This window comes from Carassius carassius, chromosome 8 (assembly GCF_963082965.1).
Source record: "Carassius carassius chromosome 8, fCarCar2.1, whole genome shotgun sequence".
NCBI classification, from domain to species: Eukaryota; Metazoa; Chordata; class Actinopteri; order Cypriniformes; family Cyprinidae; genus Carassius; species Carassius carassius.
The window spans coordinates 14,337,607-14,356,424 of record NC_081762.1 but is presented as its reverse complement, the minus strand read 5'-3'; the positions used below and the strand labels follow the sequence as shown (position 1 = coordinate 14,356,424).

The 18,818-nt window shown below is 36.4% G+C and overlaps 1 protein-coding gene across 45 annotated transcripts in view; it reads left to right on the top strand.

Moving 5' to 3' along the window:
• clasp2 (cytoplasmic linker associated protein 2) overlaps positions 1–18,818 on the top strand; it is a 47,798-nt gene that overhangs the window by 4,603 nt on the left and 24,377 nt on the right. For 38 of the 45 annotated variants that reach the window (XM_059556310.1, XM_059556311.1, XM_059556317.1 and 35 more), the window contains exons 4-10: positions 63–154; positions 922–997; positions 2,005–2,102; positions 7,801–7,871; positions 13,266–13,412; positions 15,467–15,543; positions 15,702–15,794. In XM_059556310.1, coding sequence (XP_059412293.1) covers positions 63–154; positions 922–997; positions 2,005–2,102; positions 7,801–7,871; positions 13,266–13,412; positions 15,467–15,543; positions 15,702–15,794 — 654 coding nt within the window. Of the gene's footprint in view, positions 1–62; positions 155–921; positions 998–2,004; positions 2,103–5,687; positions 5,845–7,800; positions 7,872–9,223; positions 9,348–12,470; positions 12,678–13,265; positions 13,413–15,466; positions 15,544–15,701; positions 15,795–18,818 lie in introns of those variants that run through there. The other 7 variants (XM_059556352.1, XM_059556351.1, XM_059556350.1 and 4 more) reach the window with 4 other exon arrangements.

Here is an 18,818-nt window from a genome sequence, read left to right as displayed (position 1 = left end):
TTTGTAGTAATGGATATGTAATGAACCAGTTACACTGTTTCTTTTGCTCTGTCTCTGTGTAGTATGTTTGGGAGAGACTGTGTCCTGGTTTCAAACACAAAAACTTCCGCAGTAGAGAGGGACTCTGCTTGTGCTTGGTCGCCACACTAAATGCGTAAGTCCTTCATACAATCCCATACATTCTCACTTTGTAACACTTGTTTTCCATATCACAGTTTTTTGATGCTATCAAATCCCTTGGGTTTATCACCGATAGCAGTGAACTAGCAGTCAGACATTGCACCCTGTTTTGACATCTAAACTCACTGATATATGATGTAATCTACAGACATTCGCTCATACAGGTTCCTTGTCTGTCATACATTGTAAACAAGCTCGGCCCACTGAGGTAATCCTCTTACCTGCCTGTATCGATACCAGGATGGTCAGATTAACAGATTAACATTCTCATTGAAGCACTACATGAACAAAACTTGTTTCTCAGTAACATTACTCCCAACTGCTGACACAAAAGAGCTGTCACATTATCTAAAAAGCCTTATGCTACATTGTTATTATAATAATAAAATGTTGTGTGCAATATAGTTTGCTTTAATTACAAAACAAATTTGAAATTGCAGTTCTTTGGGTTTTGTATTACATTATGGGTCAGTTGAAAAATTCTGTCATTGTTTAGTCAACCACCGTATGTCATTCCAAACCTGTTGGACTTATTTTGAAAAATGTCTCAGTGTTTGTTTAGTTTTTTATCCATTCACTGAAAGTCAGTGGGGTTCAATGCTCATTGACAACAGCTGGAGCATTCCTCAAATATGTATTTTATTAAAAAGCAAAATAAGCTTGATGATGATTCCAACTGTGTGTATATACATGCATGGTAATTTGAACTTGCTGTGAACTGTTTGTTTCTCTCCCTCTCAGTTTCGGCGCTCAGACCTTGAGTTTGAGTAAATTTGTTCCACATCTCTGTTCACTAACAGGAGACCAAAACCCCCAGGTATGAATCTGAGTCTGTGTATGTTTGTAATGCTTGGAATGTGTGTGAAAAAGTAAAGCAAGTTGGATGCACTCTCTGTTTCTGTCCTTTGTGTATGTTTGTTTGTGTGTGTGTGTGTGTGAGGGAGGAAGGGAGGCAGTCCACACTAATGTTAGGTTTCTAGAGATGTACAGCTGAGTTCAAGCTCCCACTGGGCGAATGGGCCACTCACAGAGAAGAGCATTAGATTTAGAGGTTCAAATGGGAGAATGAGAAAAAGAGAGATCTTTTAGAAAGAAATGTCTGATCAATCCCAATCGTTCCTCTCTTTTTAGAAAGATTTTAATGTAAGGATGCATTTAATTGATCAGAAGTGACAGTAAAGACGTCTATAACATTACAAAAGATTGCTATTTCAAATAAATGCTGTTAGTTGCTAACATGGGATATTTCTTGAGCACCAAATCAGCATATTAAAATGATTTCTAAACGATCATGTGGCACTGAAGACTGAAGTAATGGCTGTTGAAAGATTCTGCTCTGCCATCACAGGAATAAATGCTAAAATATACACTGCAAAATGATTTTTCAGTTACAAATCAATTAAAGATTGAGTATTTCATAAGAAAGTACTATTTTAGTTTTAAAAATGTCAAGTTTGATTTAACGTGTTACTTGTCATTTCTTTGAAACAATTAACACTTACAAGTTTCTGGTAAATAATTCCAAAGTAAATCCTACACCAATTTGTCAGTGCATTAAAACAGAAAAAAGCTATTTAAATTGTAATATAATATCTATATATAACTGTTTTACTGTGTTTTTGATCAAATATATCTGCCTTGGTGTGCATGAGAGACTACTTTCAAAAACATTTCAAAATATTACCCCAAACTTGATGAATATGTAACAATCAGCAAGCATTCGCATAGACAGCAGTTCAATCAGATGCTGTCACATGATAATGCATGTCACCAACTCTCACAGAGTTGTGTTTCTTGGTTAAGAGTTTGTGTTGTGTTCCACAGGTACGGGAGGCAGCTATAACAACCCTAGTGGAGGTGTATCGGCATGTGGGAGAGAAAGTGAGGGCAGACCTCAACAAAAGAGATCTACCATCTGCACGGTTAGTATGTGTTACTACTCAACCCGCAAGCTTTTTACAGATCTATCAGTTTAATGACTGTGTGTTAAGCCAGCAAGCATCATTCCGTCTCAAACCCACTCACGTGTTATACCCACACCACGGTTGTGTTGACAGTTTCAGGAATGGTATAATTACTCCATGAGTCAGTTGTAATGACTTCGATCTCCCTGATTGTTTGTGCGCATCTTGGGCGTATTTTGGGTGATTTATTATGAAGAATTGTACAAATGGCAGCACATTCACATAGATTGGACACACCTATATTTAAAGGATACTTTTGCATGTGGTAATTGTGTTTAAGGTAGGAGTGCTGCTCATTTGTGGTCCTTGTTAAATACCAGTGATTTTTAGGGATGACCATTATAGGAATAGTTCACCCAAAAATGAAAATTAAAAAAAAAACTTGCTCTCCCTAAGGCCATGCAAGATATAGATAAGTTTGTTTCTTTATCAGAACAGATTTGGAGAAATTTAGCATTACATCACTTTCCCACCGGTGGAGCCTGCAGTGAATGGGTGCCGTCTGAAACATCACCACGACAATCCACAAGTAATCCACATTACTCCAGTACATAAGTTAACATCTTGTGAAGTGAAAAGTTGCACTTTTGTATGAAACAAATGCATCATTAAGACATTTAGCTGTAATAATCATGATAATGCTGCTTCCAGTGAAAATATCCGTCCACTGTTGTCCTCTCACATCAGAATCCACTGGGATGTTTGTTTACATCAGATTTGTTTTTGGACAAATGTGAATGGTGCTTTATCTGTTCAGATTACTTTCTTGTATCAGGATATATAACTTTTTCACTGAAGAAAACAATATTATGGATCGAAGACAACAATTTGAAGTTAGGCCTTAATAGTGAATTTGTTAATTACAAACACACAGCTTTTTGCTTCACAAGATGTTAATGGGTGTACTGGAGTCATTTAGAATGCTGTGATGATTTTATCAGTTCATTTTGATGGCACACATCCATAGCAGATGATCCATTGGTGAGCAAATGATGTCTAAAAATCTTTTCTGATGAAGAAACTCATCAACATCTTGGATGGCCTGAAGGTTTTCCGAAAATTTACATTTTTGGGTGAACTATTCATTTAAATATGACAGCATAAGATATACATGTATTAGCATATAGCCTATTTATTTTTTTAGTGTATTTTATCAGATTTTAAATATATATATATATATATATATATATATATATATATATATATATATATATATATATATATGTATGTGTGTGTTAAGTCTATCTTCACTAGCCTAGTGGACTGTTCTCTGTTTACAAAAAAATCTTGCATGTTTTTATTCACAATTTTAGTTTTTTTGTAAATCAGAACCTATGAACATTTAATTATCTTTCCACACACAGAAGCCCTTGAATGGATTACTTGACCAGTTTCTCTTGAGATCAGCCTTTTGAGTGAATAAAAGAGTACTGAAACAGCATTAGATTATTACAGAACTCGATTTATTAGTCTGTCATTGCAGTTCTATTGCAAAATTCAGTACATGCACTCTATCACAGTCTGAACATTCTAAGGAGGTTATTTGTAATGTTTGTGATATGTGTACGGTGTACATTCCAAGAAATGTACTCATGGGTTTCCTGTGATAGAATGATGACAGTCTATTTACGTTGTGTTTAATTAAAAAAGGATTCCTTATAATCTGATCAAATCTTGCAGGCTGACATCAGTGTGCACGTTGATCTGTGGTAAATTGAGTTTTTGAAGACTGTGTCTAATACTCCTGCATTCCTCTCTGTCTGATGTAAGATCCGTAAGGCGCTTGGAAAGACTCCATTGGCTGCATCTTAAACATTTCATGATCAGTTTTATAATGCCAGTGGATGATGCTGAATCAAGTGTTTTTTTTCTTTCTGGAGCAATATATGTTGTGTTTTTGATTTCATGGTGCTAGATTTTGGCATTTTTGCACTATATTAATTCTCACAGGAATCAGATTTAATGTTCTGAATGATTCATGTTTAGTAGTCCAGATGTTTTAAAACAAACTAAACTACATGGGGTCTGGGATGACCCACATGTTCCACCTGGCTTCCATATATATGGTATGATGTGTCAGATTGTCTGGTGTGTGACATGGTTGTGACTCTGACACATCATCTCGGACAATACTGCTGGTCTAGAACACAAAAGTTCATGTGTCTGCCCATGTGAAAGATATATTAAAGTCTATTTGATTTGTAATTTGTGCATTTCATTGTTTTCTCTAAGGGTGCATCATATAAATACTAATACATTTATGAAATTAATGTTAATGTAACTTAATTATACGTATTTGTATGTGCACACAAAAATATTTGAATATATATTTTGTTTAAATTAAAATTTTTATATATATGCACAAATATATTTTATCCATTTAAAAAATAATGTGGAAAAATATAAATCAATACTGCAACTTTAAAAATTCCTTTTATATCAAAAAAATCTATCGAGGCATATAATGCATGTTAAATACTTCTGTGTAGTTGATTTATATCTGATTTGAATTTGTTAATAATTTATACATTTTGCAGCATCAACACCGTTACTGAGTCCTCATTGAACTGACTCAAGCTGAATAACGATGCTACTGTCTTCATTATAGCTGCTTCACAGCAGAATTTGCTTCATTAAATAACTTTGCATCATTAATTCTGTTATTTTCCTGTTTAATACTGTGAAGCTACTTTGAAACAATTTGTATTTTATAAAGGGCTATATAAATAAAGGTGACTTAAATATTAGGGCTAAGTGATTATTAGTATCTTTCTTTAATTAAAAAAATGCTTAGTTAAATTAGTATAGAATTTTATTCATCTTATTTATTTAATCAAATAAGTATTTTATCTTATTTTGCATTTATCACCCAGGTAATGAAAAAGATTTTTCTTTACTGCTCATTGTATCAGCACGAATGTATCAGTAGATCCCTAAGTATTAAATATCCAGTTTTGAACAATGTGCAATATTGCTTTAAAAAAAATAATAATAATAATTCTAATACAGTTCAATAACAAATTTTGTATAAGAAATACACATTAGTAGAGAGCATTTGAGTTCACACTTTCTTTCTTCATGTATAATTTAGTGAGGGTCCGATGTTGTTTGTCTCTTACACTTTGCCTTTGGAATCCTGTTCCATCACATTGATATGATATGATATGATCTTATCCCCCACACTCTAGGCTGGGCACAAAAGCCCGAAAACCACTCTAAGCTACTGTACATACAAACACTGTAATTCAGTGTCTGCGCTGCCCTCATTTGACCAAGAGATAACAGCTACAAGAAAGGACATGCATATTGTTGACATGGATATGGTTTGAAAGGAGCTCGGGTTCAAAACAGGAAGGAAAGAGAGTGAGAGGGCAATCGAGACGCGGGGGGTAGCAATGAGGTCAGGGGGAATGTGATCAGTGCTTAAGTGTGTGTGTGTGTGTGTGTCCCCGTGTGCCCGTGTCTGGAAGGGGGAGGGGTGGGAGCCCTGTCTCTGAGCGCCACAGCTTTAGCCCCTCCCACAGATGTGTGTTCCAGACAGGAGGTTATGTAAAGGGGAAGAGAATTCTTGCGCTGTGTATCTCTCTAACATACACTCACCGGTGGGCAATTCCTTCGTTTTCTGTGGTGCACAGAGACGCGGCAGTCGAGTCTTTTCAACGCTGTTCGGCCACATATGAAGGGCAGTATGTCTGAGCAGGTGGGTGGGACCTCGCATGCCGTCCCTCTGTACCCTTTTCTTCCTGTCGTTGCATTTTCTCTCTTTCTTCTCATTCTTGGCTGTTCATTCACTTTTTCTGTTTCATTACATTTTAGCCTCTCGTATTACAGAATAGAAAGAGCAGATATCCTAAAACGGTTGCGTTAATAGGGATTGATGATCTGTGTGTATGTGCGTATGTTTATAAGAACATGCCAGATTCGTCTGGTCTGCAAGCGCTGCGTTGAGCATGCATGCAACATCTCACATGTGGCCTTAAATGTGCAAATTAACATGCATATCACATGTGAGAAAGTGAACGTTCATGTTATTGCAGGTTATTAGGGTCTGCTGGTCCAGCACATTTATGAAATATAATTTAGTCTCATGCAGGGTGTAAGCATCATTTGTAGCTGCTGTTTAGCATTTGGTCTGCTATACATTGGGCCGGTGAGGGACAGTAATTACTCTGCGGTGTCTTGTTAATTGTTCATTGCACACTGCGGATTTGCTGTGATTTTAAATTTTTGTATTTTTTATTAAATGCATTAATTTGTTGCAATGTATATCACTATGCCTGTGGTTCTTCTGTGGTATTATTTTAACCTTTTGCATCTTAATTGCCTTTAATGCATATCTTTATGGCTAATACGTTTTCATGCTTGAAGAAAAAAGTTAATTAAAGGCCTTTAAAGCTACTTAGCAGAACATTTTCTGTGAGTGACGTTGGTTGGGCTCTGACAGCGGTGCACGAACATGTAGAAAGGCAGAGCTGTCTGTATCTGTTTTAATCAGAAGCAACATTATTGTGATGGACAGATTAAGGCTGTTGGTGCAGTTGCCACAGTTTTATTCTGTTTGAAGTGTGCAAGATGTATTTGACTTCAGAAGGACTGTTTGTTGTGCAGTGAAAGAGAATGAAATACGTTTATTGTGTTGTCATTGCACTGTACCATCCCATGAGGGTGGGTGATATTACAAAAAAGAAAATAAATCTTTGTATTTTTGAGCCTTTTGTCGATTTTCAGTATGAACACTACCGTTCAAACGTTTGGGGTTAGAAAGATTTTTTTGAAATGTTTTTTTTGAATTTCTTATGCTCATTCAATTGGGACAGAAATATTATAATTTAAAATGTTTTCAGTTTTAATACATTTTAAAAATGTAATTTATTATTGTGATGATCCTTCAGAAATTATTCCAGTATGCTGATTTGGTGCTCAAGAAACATCACTTACTATTATCAATGTTGAAAACAGTTGCTTAATATTTGTGGAAATATAATTATTTGATGAATAGAAAGTTCAAAAAAGATTTCATTTCAAAAAGAAATCTTTGAGATTATAACTAACCATTGTAATCTTGACATTATAAATCTCTTTACTGTCACATTTAATCGATATAATGCAGTTTGCTGAATAAAGTATGCATTTCTTTTCAAAATCCTGCTGACCTGAAGGTTTTGAATGGTATTAAATCTTCCTACTAATTACCTATTTCAATTAAGTAATAAAATCATACTTCCCAAGGTTTTTTTTTTTACCTAAAACATTTAATTCATGAAAAATGTGGTTCACTCATGTCATCTTTTTGAGTGATGCCACAATTTAATGTTTGAATCTGAATTTTAAATTGATTCATTGAAATTGACTGACAAGTTGGGCTGACTAAAACATCTTTAACATTTGCATACTTGTAAGAAAAGGAAAGGGCAAAATAAAAAACGTAATATTCACTGTTACTTTATAGTATATCACCAGCTAAATTATTGTGTATATTTGATATTGCCCACATTTACACTTCATAATACTTTTTTTTATATAATACCTTAATTTCTATTGCTTAAGATGGCAAGTTATGACTAAAATATTCACATTAAAGTTATGTGCTGTTCATTGAGATTGTGTGTATTGTTTTAATAGTAATCTCAAACCATTACTGTTCGGTGTGTTTCAGGTTACAGACCATTTTAAGCCGTTTTGATGAAGTACTAAATTCGGGAAACATGGCTCTCAGCCTGAGTCAAGGTAAGTTAACTTTACCATGTTTGTTAACTCGCTAAATCCTGTTTGCAACACTTGTCTCCATTGGCTTCATTTACAATGCTAATATTAGCCTTTGTCAGTGTGTTTGACCACAGTACTGAACATAAGCCTTTGACATCTGAGCTCCAGCTTTAACCGCAATGCTACTTTCATCTAAATGCTAATCGTCAGGGTTTTCATTACCATTACTAGAGGGTTAACTTCAACATAAAGTGACTGGCTACGTCTAAATGCTGGATTTCTCTGTGTCCCTTCGGTCTCCAGTGAGTTAGATTTAACGTGAGGGCTGGAATCTAAATAAAGGAGATGGTGTCAGACTTCCATGGCCTTGGAAATCTCCATGATGTGTTTGCCATATGTCATATGATGGAAGAGCTGGATCTCCAGGCAGATCACACTGTGCTGTTCTTTTCATGCCCCTCACATTTGGTTATGGTGTTGAGTTGGTGTTATATAATTATATAGTGTTTTACAGTGACTTAAGCTATACCATGGTTGCTTTTTCATGTTTGCAGCTGTTGTGTTTATGAGGTTAAACGTGTTTATACTGGTGTTTATGGGTTCAGCATTATCTTTGACTTGAGTGGAGGGACATGGAGGATTTCAGATTAGTGAACAATCAAAATGCTCAATATTTGTTCCATATTGTAGAGTTGCTCCAACCTTGAATATTGAGTACATGTTTAATTAACAGTATAATTGAGTATATACAGTGTTTAATTCTTTTCCAACTTTTCCAGTCACCTCTTCCTTTGTCTTTGCTTGTTAACTCTTACCTGAATTATTTATTATAATGCTTCATGTTTTGAAACATTTACTTATATTGCTTGACCTTTGACATATGTGAGTTTGAGGTGTTATTTATGACTATACTAACTATTACTAGCTAGCTACTACTTTGTTAATAGAACTCCAGACCAGACCCGTTGCCTGTAATCTGGAAAACAGATTCAAGACTTCTCCTCCACTGCATTAGGCCATTAAATGGATAAAATCTGATTCCTATTGGTCTTCGAGACCATTCACACTTCAACAATGTCTCTTCAAACGTATTGGTGAACTTCCAAAAGTGTTAAACTGATTGTTACGCTTGGCTATGTGCCTTGAGATGCATCTGGCCAGAATTCAGTATAAGAACAGGAAGGGGGTCGATCGCCATGCAGCCAACTTCCTCACTAGTCATTTTTTTTTATTTGGCTGAAGACAAAGTAGACAACATTCAAAGAGTTTTTTCCCACCCTTTGGCTTTGCCAATGGAGCCGCTGTGAGTCGAGGGTTATAGAGAGGGAGCTGAGAGCTGTGCCTGTCACGGCATTACTCTGACACTGTGTGACAGAGAGAGAGAGAGAGAGAGAGAGGATGAGAGAAGGACGAGTGCAGGACGAGAGAAGGAGAGAGTGAAAGAGCTGCCTCTTCTCAGAAGCATTAAAGCCATGTCTGTCGGTGATGATGGAGATGGTGAGTGCGTTTATATATTAAGTAGTATGGAAATGAAAAGCTGTTGTGTTGTTTGTTTATATGAACAGTACAGTATGCATTATGATTTGTATATTTGAATCTTTTGGAAAAAATTAGGACATGGCAGAGTTATTGTCTGGGAAATACTTTCTTCTAGTGATGATCTGCATCTCTTTCAAATCATAATGTGCATTTCTGTTAAAATGAGTTATACCTTATTACCTTTATATTAAAGGTATAATACCTAATCAGAATGTATTGCAGTTCTTGTCCTGGAAATGTAGGTATTCTATGAGATGCTGAGTGTTTGTTGACTATAAATGATTTTGAGCACGAGACTTGTGTTCGAGGTATGTTTTTGTGGGCTTACTGCACAGGCTGCTCTTTAGCTGTTTGTCTTTCTGGGTAAATAGCTTTGCTTTCTTTTCTCCGTAATCCTGATAACCAGATTAAATAGCCAGTTAGGTTACAGACTGACCAGTGAGGACTTAGACATCAACACTCAATCACCCATCCACCAATAAGCAATATAGTTAGACTGACAGTATGTGTGTTTCCAGGTCAGTTTTGAGTGAGAAATGTCACATATTAGTGTGCAGTCAAAAGTGTTATTTTTAAATGACATACATATTCTTCATAACTGGCAATTTGTGGGTAATGTGTCATTACATTGATGACTTAGTCACGATACAATATTATATTTCTTTTATTAAAAATCTATATCTTGCAATCTTTGCCTTCCTTGAATGGTGCTTTGTAAAATAGAGTGATCCTTTTTTATTTTATATAGCATTTAATTTTTTCACATCATTGATTTCCCACTGACTTCATTGCTTGATGGGCAGTCTAAGAGAATGTTTTAGAAGGTAAAATACTGTTTTGGAAAAATAAAACCCATTCCTACTATTTCCCCCATTCCTACTAATACTTACTTATATATTTCAGCTGGCCATTTTGGGCAGACCAACATTGTAAACGTATGTAAATTTAGTCTTTAATAATAATAATTTTTGGCGGACCAAAATTCAAACTAACATGAAAAATCTGTGTGTACATATATATATATATATATATATATCCACCGCTGGAAAGGGGATGGAATGAATCTTTACATAAATATTTACATAATTGTTGGAGGGCGAAATTTAAACTGAATTTCGATTAATTGCACATACATATATTTTATATATATATATAAAATATATGTATGTGCAATTAATCGAAATTCAGTTTAAATTTCGCCCTCCAACAATTATGTAAATATTTATGTAAAGATTCATTCCATCCCCTTTCCAGCGGTGCTCTTTCGTTCCTCCATGGAAGCCCGATTTCACGTGCAAATCTGTAAAATCATTTAACAAGACTTTTGCAAAATTGTGATGTGCTTGATTTAAGTTTTAAAGATTTATTTATGTTTTTAAAAGCATGAAAGAGTGCTTGTGCTTCCTCTGGAAGATTATTGTGTATACGCCTAAATGGTCAAGTACACACAAAAATGTGTCAAAATGTGGCGCTTATTGATTATTCACGTAAACCCTCGTCGGTTATGTAATAAATGTAAAGAGTTGAAAATGAAAATACTTGTGTAACAGTAAATTGGATCTGCACAGTTACAGCGAGCTAATATTCCTGCTGCCCGCTGTGTGCTTAATATTAATCAAACAATAACAGACACATTCAAAAAAATTTATTCTTTAGATTTTTTATAACTGGCATTGTATTTCTTTAGATTTTTTTTATTACCGGTACTGGCAGTTTGATTATTTTCAATAATTTTTAGGACCTTTTTTTGTTGTTGTTTGTTTTAACTAATATTATTTACTCTTGTATTCTGCTGTGGTATTGAGAATTGTGACATTTCGCTGGTCTCTGAAATGTAGATGTCCTAGCAACCTTATTTGCAGAAAATATATATTTGATAGATATCTTTAAATGTGTGTGCGTGTGTGTGTGTGTATATGTGTGTGTGATATATATATATATAGTAGGGCTTTGCACAGCCAGTCCTGTGATTAGTAGTAAATCCCCATAACATGCTTTCAGACGATGAGGCATTTACTACACAGAGCCGTAGTTCACTGACTTCGCGTTCATAATCGCAGATGAATCGCATTAGATTTTAAACGCGATATCGCCTTGCTTGTCAGTGAACTACGGCTCTGTGTAGTGAATGCCGCTCAATCTATAAGCAGGTGATGGTGATTTACTACTAATCACAGGACCAGCTTTACTGATGAGATGCAGAATTTTTTTTGCTTTCAGCTACCCATTTTTGGCATACTAAAATTCAGACCAATGTTATTCAGTCTTTTTTTTTTATCTTTTAAATCCACTGATGCGGGCTGCTCTTGTTGTCATGGCAACAGCCTTTGAGAGCTGCCAGCTCTCTCTCTCTCTCTCTCTCTCTCTCTGTCTGTTTTGCTTCATCCTTGCCTTTTCTCCCTTTTTCCCTTCAGCTTGTCCCCTCTTATTTTTTTCACTCTCGCTTCCTGTAGTTGTTTTGTTCCTTTTGGCCTGCCTCATTCTCACTTGATCTTGCTCTACAGGGTCGTCATTGGCCCGTCATTGTTAGATTGTTGTTCACGCCCTCCCGTCTGAACAAAGGGCGGGTTATGCTACAATGCTAATAATGCTAAACACATAGGCAATGACACAGAGCCCTTTCAGATTCGCTAGTGGGGTCAGCATCCATAATGTGTCAGTGCAGTCAGCCCTCGGCTTAGTAAAGGGGTCACAGTGTGACTTCACACACACACACACACACACACACACACACACACACACACACACACACTTTTTGAGCTGTAGCGGTGTGGCCTTTGTTCTCATCAGTATTTACACATTTTATTCAACCATGTGTGTGTCTGACCATGAATTTGGGTTTAAACTACGATGGTAATGCAGCACCATGATGCTAATTAGCTTAGCTTGAGCTCCAGACAAAACAAGCCTCATTGAGATGCGAGAAACATCCTCAAATCTCAAAGCTCACTGGCTGGTCACAGATGATGTCATCACTCTCCTGATTGGCTCTTAGGGTGCTGGGATGGAGGAGGGGGCGGTGAGGAGCAAAGTGCGAGGGAGGGATTGATGGAGGAGGAGACGAGGAGGAATGGAGCAAGAGTGTAATTGAGAGGAAGATGCCGACCAGCTTTTGGGTGGTGGTTTCTGCCAACCTTGTTACGTGCCTTGCTGATCCGTCTCGGGATATTTCGGCGCCATGAGAACTGCTGTCATGTGAGCGGGAGCTTGGGCGTTGCCTCGGATACGAGAGAGAGCCACGCCCGCCTTCAGGCATGAGGCGCCTTATCTGCAAACGCATCTGTGACTGTGAGTGTCTTCTCAAGGTGTTTGAAATGTTGCTGGCATTTCAAATGACTGTTGAAATCTGAACCAGTGAAGGAATAGGGTGTCGATCAGGTGCCGTGGCGATTTGTGGTGTTTTTAATAGCCGGTGGATGAAATGAGAGACTGTGTGTGTTCTTCCAACCTTGCTCTTTACTGGATGCACCCAATCTGTTCTTGTGTGTGGGTGGCTTTGTGGAGTCTTTGAGTTGTGCAGGCATTGCTCTGTGTGTGAATGTGTTTGAGTGATTTAATGTTACCTATACTTCCTGTTTTTACGGTTTGGGCCTCAATTATGTCCTGGGTCTTTATTGTGGTTGAGAGGAAATCAGACATGTACTTGTCTTGGGTTTCAGTGGTAATTAATTGGTTTATTGATATATTCTGATTATTAATGAATAAGATACATTTGAATGAGAATATGAGACTGTTAGTACAAAAATAAGTTCTGTTTGATGTATCGTCACTGTGCAGTACGTCTATTTTGGAACAGAAATTGAGGCACTTGATCTCAGCTGGTCTGATCTCAGACTTTGATGTCCTATTGATTCATGTTCTCATTGCTTTTCTCAGATCGTAGTTTCGATGATGATGACTCTGTGGATGGAAGCAGGCCGTCATCGGCTCAGGCTGCGTTTAAAGTACCCAAAGTACCCAAGAAACCTGGAGACTCTGCAAGCAGTTCCAGACGACCCAGTGCCACTGGAGCTGCCAAGACAGGTGAGACAAGTGTGACATTGCATTTTCATATCCTAGGGTGCAGAACAGTTTAGCCTTGATGCTGTTAAGCAGCTTTGTTGTGCATGTTATCTAGATAAATGTGGTGGGCATTTTAAAGTCCATATTGACTGATGACAGACTCAATTATTGTGTGCTGTCAGGAAGATGTTATAAGATTATCATTTTGGTGTTATGTCTAAGAATATGTTTAAAAAAATTTATATAATGCTAAATTTATATGTGTTGAAATGAAATGGATGGAAATGAATTGGAAAAAAATTGTTTATATGAAATAACCATTCGGTGAAGCCTATTTTTAGACAATCCAGTGGAGAAAAAAAACATTTCACACATGAAAGGTACTTTGAAAGGTATCTCGCTTGATTTTCTCTTTTAATTTGGAACTTGATAGACACAAACTGGAGTATTACTCTTAACAGATTATTCAGTCTGGCATCAGTGCAAAAACAGCTTCACATTACGTAATAATGAGATCAAAGTATTTATATTATAAAATGGATTGTTCCAGTTTTAAATTCTAGTTGATGAACCACATTCAGAGCTGTTGTAAAATATTCACCAGTTGTGAAATGCTTGGTAGCAATACATTTATTTAGCTTTGCGTTTTGGTTAATAACTTAATAGCCGGTTTTACAATGTCTCGACTTGATTGGGACACATTCTGCTGTATATGTTTTCATTACGTTGCATTACTGTTTGTTTTTGCATTGCTTATATACAAAATATCTACTACAGTATAGAGAAATATTTCTACTGGTTGTAAAGAATCTCTGTTATTGTATGAGATGTATACTCTCTAACTGAGATCAAAACCTCTTATGGGCATTGGGCAAAGTGGGCAAAGTGTTTTGTTTGCTCGTTATTTCAATGCAATTCATGTAATTTGTGTAGCTGTATGCGTTGGATTTACAGAACACACAAGTTTGCACAAATCACTTTTTTTGTTAAAAGTACTTGGCTTGTATCAGCAGTTCAAAATGAGTTGACTTTTTGCTGAGGCTCATTACAAGCTTTCAATTTTTAAAAATTGTCACCCAAAATGCTTTGATATGGGGTTTCCTGAAGGCTGACTGATAGCTCACTGATACTGATGTGTTCATCAGACTCTTCGAATCCCCCCCCCCCCTGTGTGGCAGATCTTACTAGGCCAAATCCCCTCTGGTCTTCTTGATTGACCATTCGATTACAACCGGACAGGAAGACAGACAGGAAGTCCATTAGGACTGAAAGCTGTTAATTTGTAGGATAAGTTTCTATCCATATATAAAACATTAAAAGCCTCTGTAATAGGTTACAAAGCACTATTTCACTGCATTCGGTACACAGATTTAAAAACACACACACACACACGTTTGTTTTTGTGAAAAGTGGGTTCATCCCATAGGCGTAATGGTTTTTATACTGTACAAACTGTATATTCTATCGCCCTACACCTAACCCTAAACCTCACAGGAAAGTTTGTGCATTTTTACTTTCTCAAAAAAACTGATTCTGTATGATTTATAAGTGTTTTCATGGGTTATATCCTAATAAGTCAGCCTCTCCTTGTAATACCTGTGTCATACCCATGTCATTGTACAAAGTTGTGTCCTGATATGACACACACACACACATTTACAAAGACATAAAATGTAAAACATTTCTGAAATTCTGTTTTTACTTTGTCGTTATTAGGTACGGAGTGTAGATTAATGAGAAAAAAATTAATTTAAACAACTGTAGTATCAGGCTGCAACATAAAAATATTGAAAAAAGTGAAGGGGGTCTGATTATTCTGAATGCATTGTATGTATGAAACTCTGTCCCCCCACAGAGAACACCCTCCTGTTTGACAAGCAATACTAGAGTTGCCATATGAACACCTCATTGTGCTCCGTTTCAAGGGTAATGGCTGTAACTGTCAGTTAGTTCTCTCCTAGTGTGACTGAGATTAAAAATGTCTCAAAACAGTGACAGATTCATGTGCCCTTCATAAACTTCATAGCTGTCTCAAGTTTTTGTGTTTTAATGGAAGTCACTCATGTGTTTTGCAGGCATCACTAAGGAGGGGGCAGGAGCTATTGATGAGGAGGATTTTATCAAAGCATTCACAGACGTCCCCACGGTTCAGGTGAGACACTTGCATGTAAATGAGGGAGGCGTTACTCAATTCCCTCAGAACCTAGTTACAATCCACCCGTGGCTTTCATAACGTTAACGTTTGATGAAAGGCTTGGAATTGTTTGATCTAAAATTGGTATCTCTCTGTGCGTCTCTCTCATTACATAGATCTACTCCACACGAGACCTGGAGGACAATCTGAACAAGATTCGCGAAGTTCTGTCTGACGATAAACATGACTGGGACCATAGAACAAACGCGGTTAGTACAGTATACAGTACAGGATTTAAACACTCATGCAGGTAATTTTGTCCAGTTACGCTGGTTGATATGGCGGTCGCCTTAGACTTACACTGACACCTAGTGGTGTGGATGCAGTGTCATAAAAAACACATTTGCAGTAGTGGTGTCGAAATTAATAGTTGCATCTGCTATGCAGACATAGATGATTCTGGATCAATGCAGTAATAGACCATAATCGAATATAGCCTGTGACGTCATTCGCATATGCTTGTCACACGAATATTAGAAATGCACTCTATATTTTTAAATCACGTATGGCACGTGTGCGCTCGAGAAAAATGCGTCGGGCTTCATTGCACAGAATATGTGCTGTGAGACACGTGTGCATTGCTTGACAGTGCTTTCATTCGCTGTTATTTTAGTCTTTAGATATTTTTTTTTTTCTGCCGTCTTGGAATGCAGTATGTACTAAATGCACAAAATTCGTGTACTTCATAGACTTTCATGTGCGCCTTGAGTTTGTTTGTCCTGAAGCTCACGGTTGTGGTTAAATGCACTTGCATCTACTTTTATGATACGAAATTCAAGTAAACACAGTTAAGTTTTCAGAACAGGACAAAACATCTTATATGTGGAAATAGATCTGTGCATTAGTGTGAATGCAGTCTATTAAAGCTGTCACTGTCTATGATCTCATCAGTAAAAATCAAATGGCAATAATGCTGAGAAAAAAAAACAAAACATATAATTATGATTATCTGTAAACTTTCGATACTTAAAGCACATCCAAATGCTGAAAGTGAATTTTGTTTATCACTTGTAATTGCCCCCCTCCATTACCTTATATTTCCTTTTATGTTTTGAAGCTGTATTTTCTTTTAATTCTTAACAATAATAAATTTATTCTATATTAATTAATGAACATAATTATTTTTAAAAGTAGCCTGCTTATATAATTTAATAAAAATGCACAAAACAAATTTGATATAATCATGATGTATTGTGAAACATTGTGATATCGAATTGAATCGAATCGTTGACGTGATAATCGTAATCGAATTGAATCGTGAAACCAGTGCTGATTCACACCCCTAATTTGCAGATACTAATGCCACATTTTTGCTTTTTATAGTCCTATTAATTGATCAATTGACCCTTCGCAAAGACCCACCTCCCTTCGTTAAGGTTGTTAGGTCTGACAAGCCATGCTGCTCTCATGTTCTCGTGCAGTGAAAAATACATCATGGCCCAAAGACAAAACTGAGAACATGCCAATAGACAAGACACAGCAGGTTACTTTTGGTATGAAACAAAATCTCTGCTAATTTTTTTTTATTCAAACAATAATTTCAGTTCTCTTTTAAACAATCACTCGGTATCTCACTATGGGAATGCCCCAGACTATGGAAGCACCAATTAGGACCCACCCGGAACAACTCAATCTTTCGGTCTGGCCCGTGAGGGGTTGAATCTAAATGCACTTGGGCTTCCCTAGGTTATAAACAACTATACAGAGTGCACGAGCTCCATCAATGCGCTAAAAAGAAAATCATTAGATTACGGATTAAACTCCATCTAAGTTTTCATTTCTTAATTTAAAAAAGTTTTTAATGAGGAAAAAGTAAGCAATTCTTCACTCAAAATGTTCTGCTCTCTTTAAAGTCGCAATGAACCAGAAGTAGCGTCAAATCTTCTGTTTTGTGACGCACATCCAAGTGTAAGGGTTTAAGTGGACTTCAGTATGCATCACTGGATGTTTATGACTAGGGCTGTCATGATTCCTCAATTAAATCTGAGTTATTACTTAATTTCGAGATGACAACACGTTCTACTTAATTTTACTAGTTCACAAATTGTAATTAAGATTTTTACAAGTATGTGAATGCTAGTACCTCACGATCATGGTAATTATGATATGGCGTGATATGACACACCTTTAGACTGGTTTACAAAGCTACATGATATATTAAACCCATTAAAAATCATAATAAAGCATAATGCTACTATGAATATATGAATATATGCTATATGTGATATATATGTCATAATTTTCTAAAGAAGAGTGCCTTGGATTTCCTTCTAGTACATTTTTACTGAATTCCCGACCCCAACGAGCACCTTCAACTAAACCCTTTTTTTTTAACTCCTTGAGCACCCTGGACCCCTTTTTTCTTTCATACACATGCTATGATTTAATTAAATATATGTGATGCAGGTTTGATATATGTAATTTAATTATTTGCATTTATTATAATGTGTAATGTACGTAAGCTCTTTATAATACATTACGAATTTTAAGTTTTGTTCAATAAAACCTAGTTATATACCAGAATATAAGTATTTTAATAGATATATGAACAATTATATTATAACGAAACAAGCACAAACATTTGCTTGACCAGCCACAACATGAGCATAAGAACACCCAATCCCTGTTCCCTGCATCTCCCACCTGCATAATCTGTTTTTCTTTTTCTCCTTGTAGCTGGAAATCAGCTCACAGACAATTTGTGGGCTATATATGTATACATACATACATACACACATATATATATATATATACACACACACATATCGTTCCGCAAACTACGTTTCACAACTAAACCACACGCGAGAAGTGATAAGGAAATAACGGGAGAACCCGCGTGCATCAGACCAGAGTTCTTGAGCGAGACTGGGTCATAAAAAAAAAAAAATCTTTTTTTATTATAAAGTCATGCAATGTGAAACCCCCTGTCTCCGATCCATCGTGCAATGTGAACACAGCAGCACCTGAATGCTACCCCAGATAGAGACGTAATGTGAAAACAATGGCGGTCCGAAGAGTCTGAAAACCGTGCAGTGTGAACTCGGCATTAAGCACATTGACATTGTCTCCATATTCTACTTACAAGCCGCTGAATTTGTTTACTGAATAAATATTTGGTGAAATGTTTCCCATGACAATGTCAAAAGTTCAAGAGTTCATGCCATTGAGATGCACCAGCCCTAGAGTTTTCTTTGTGACCATACATATGGTTCATTTACACTTCATGTTTTAAA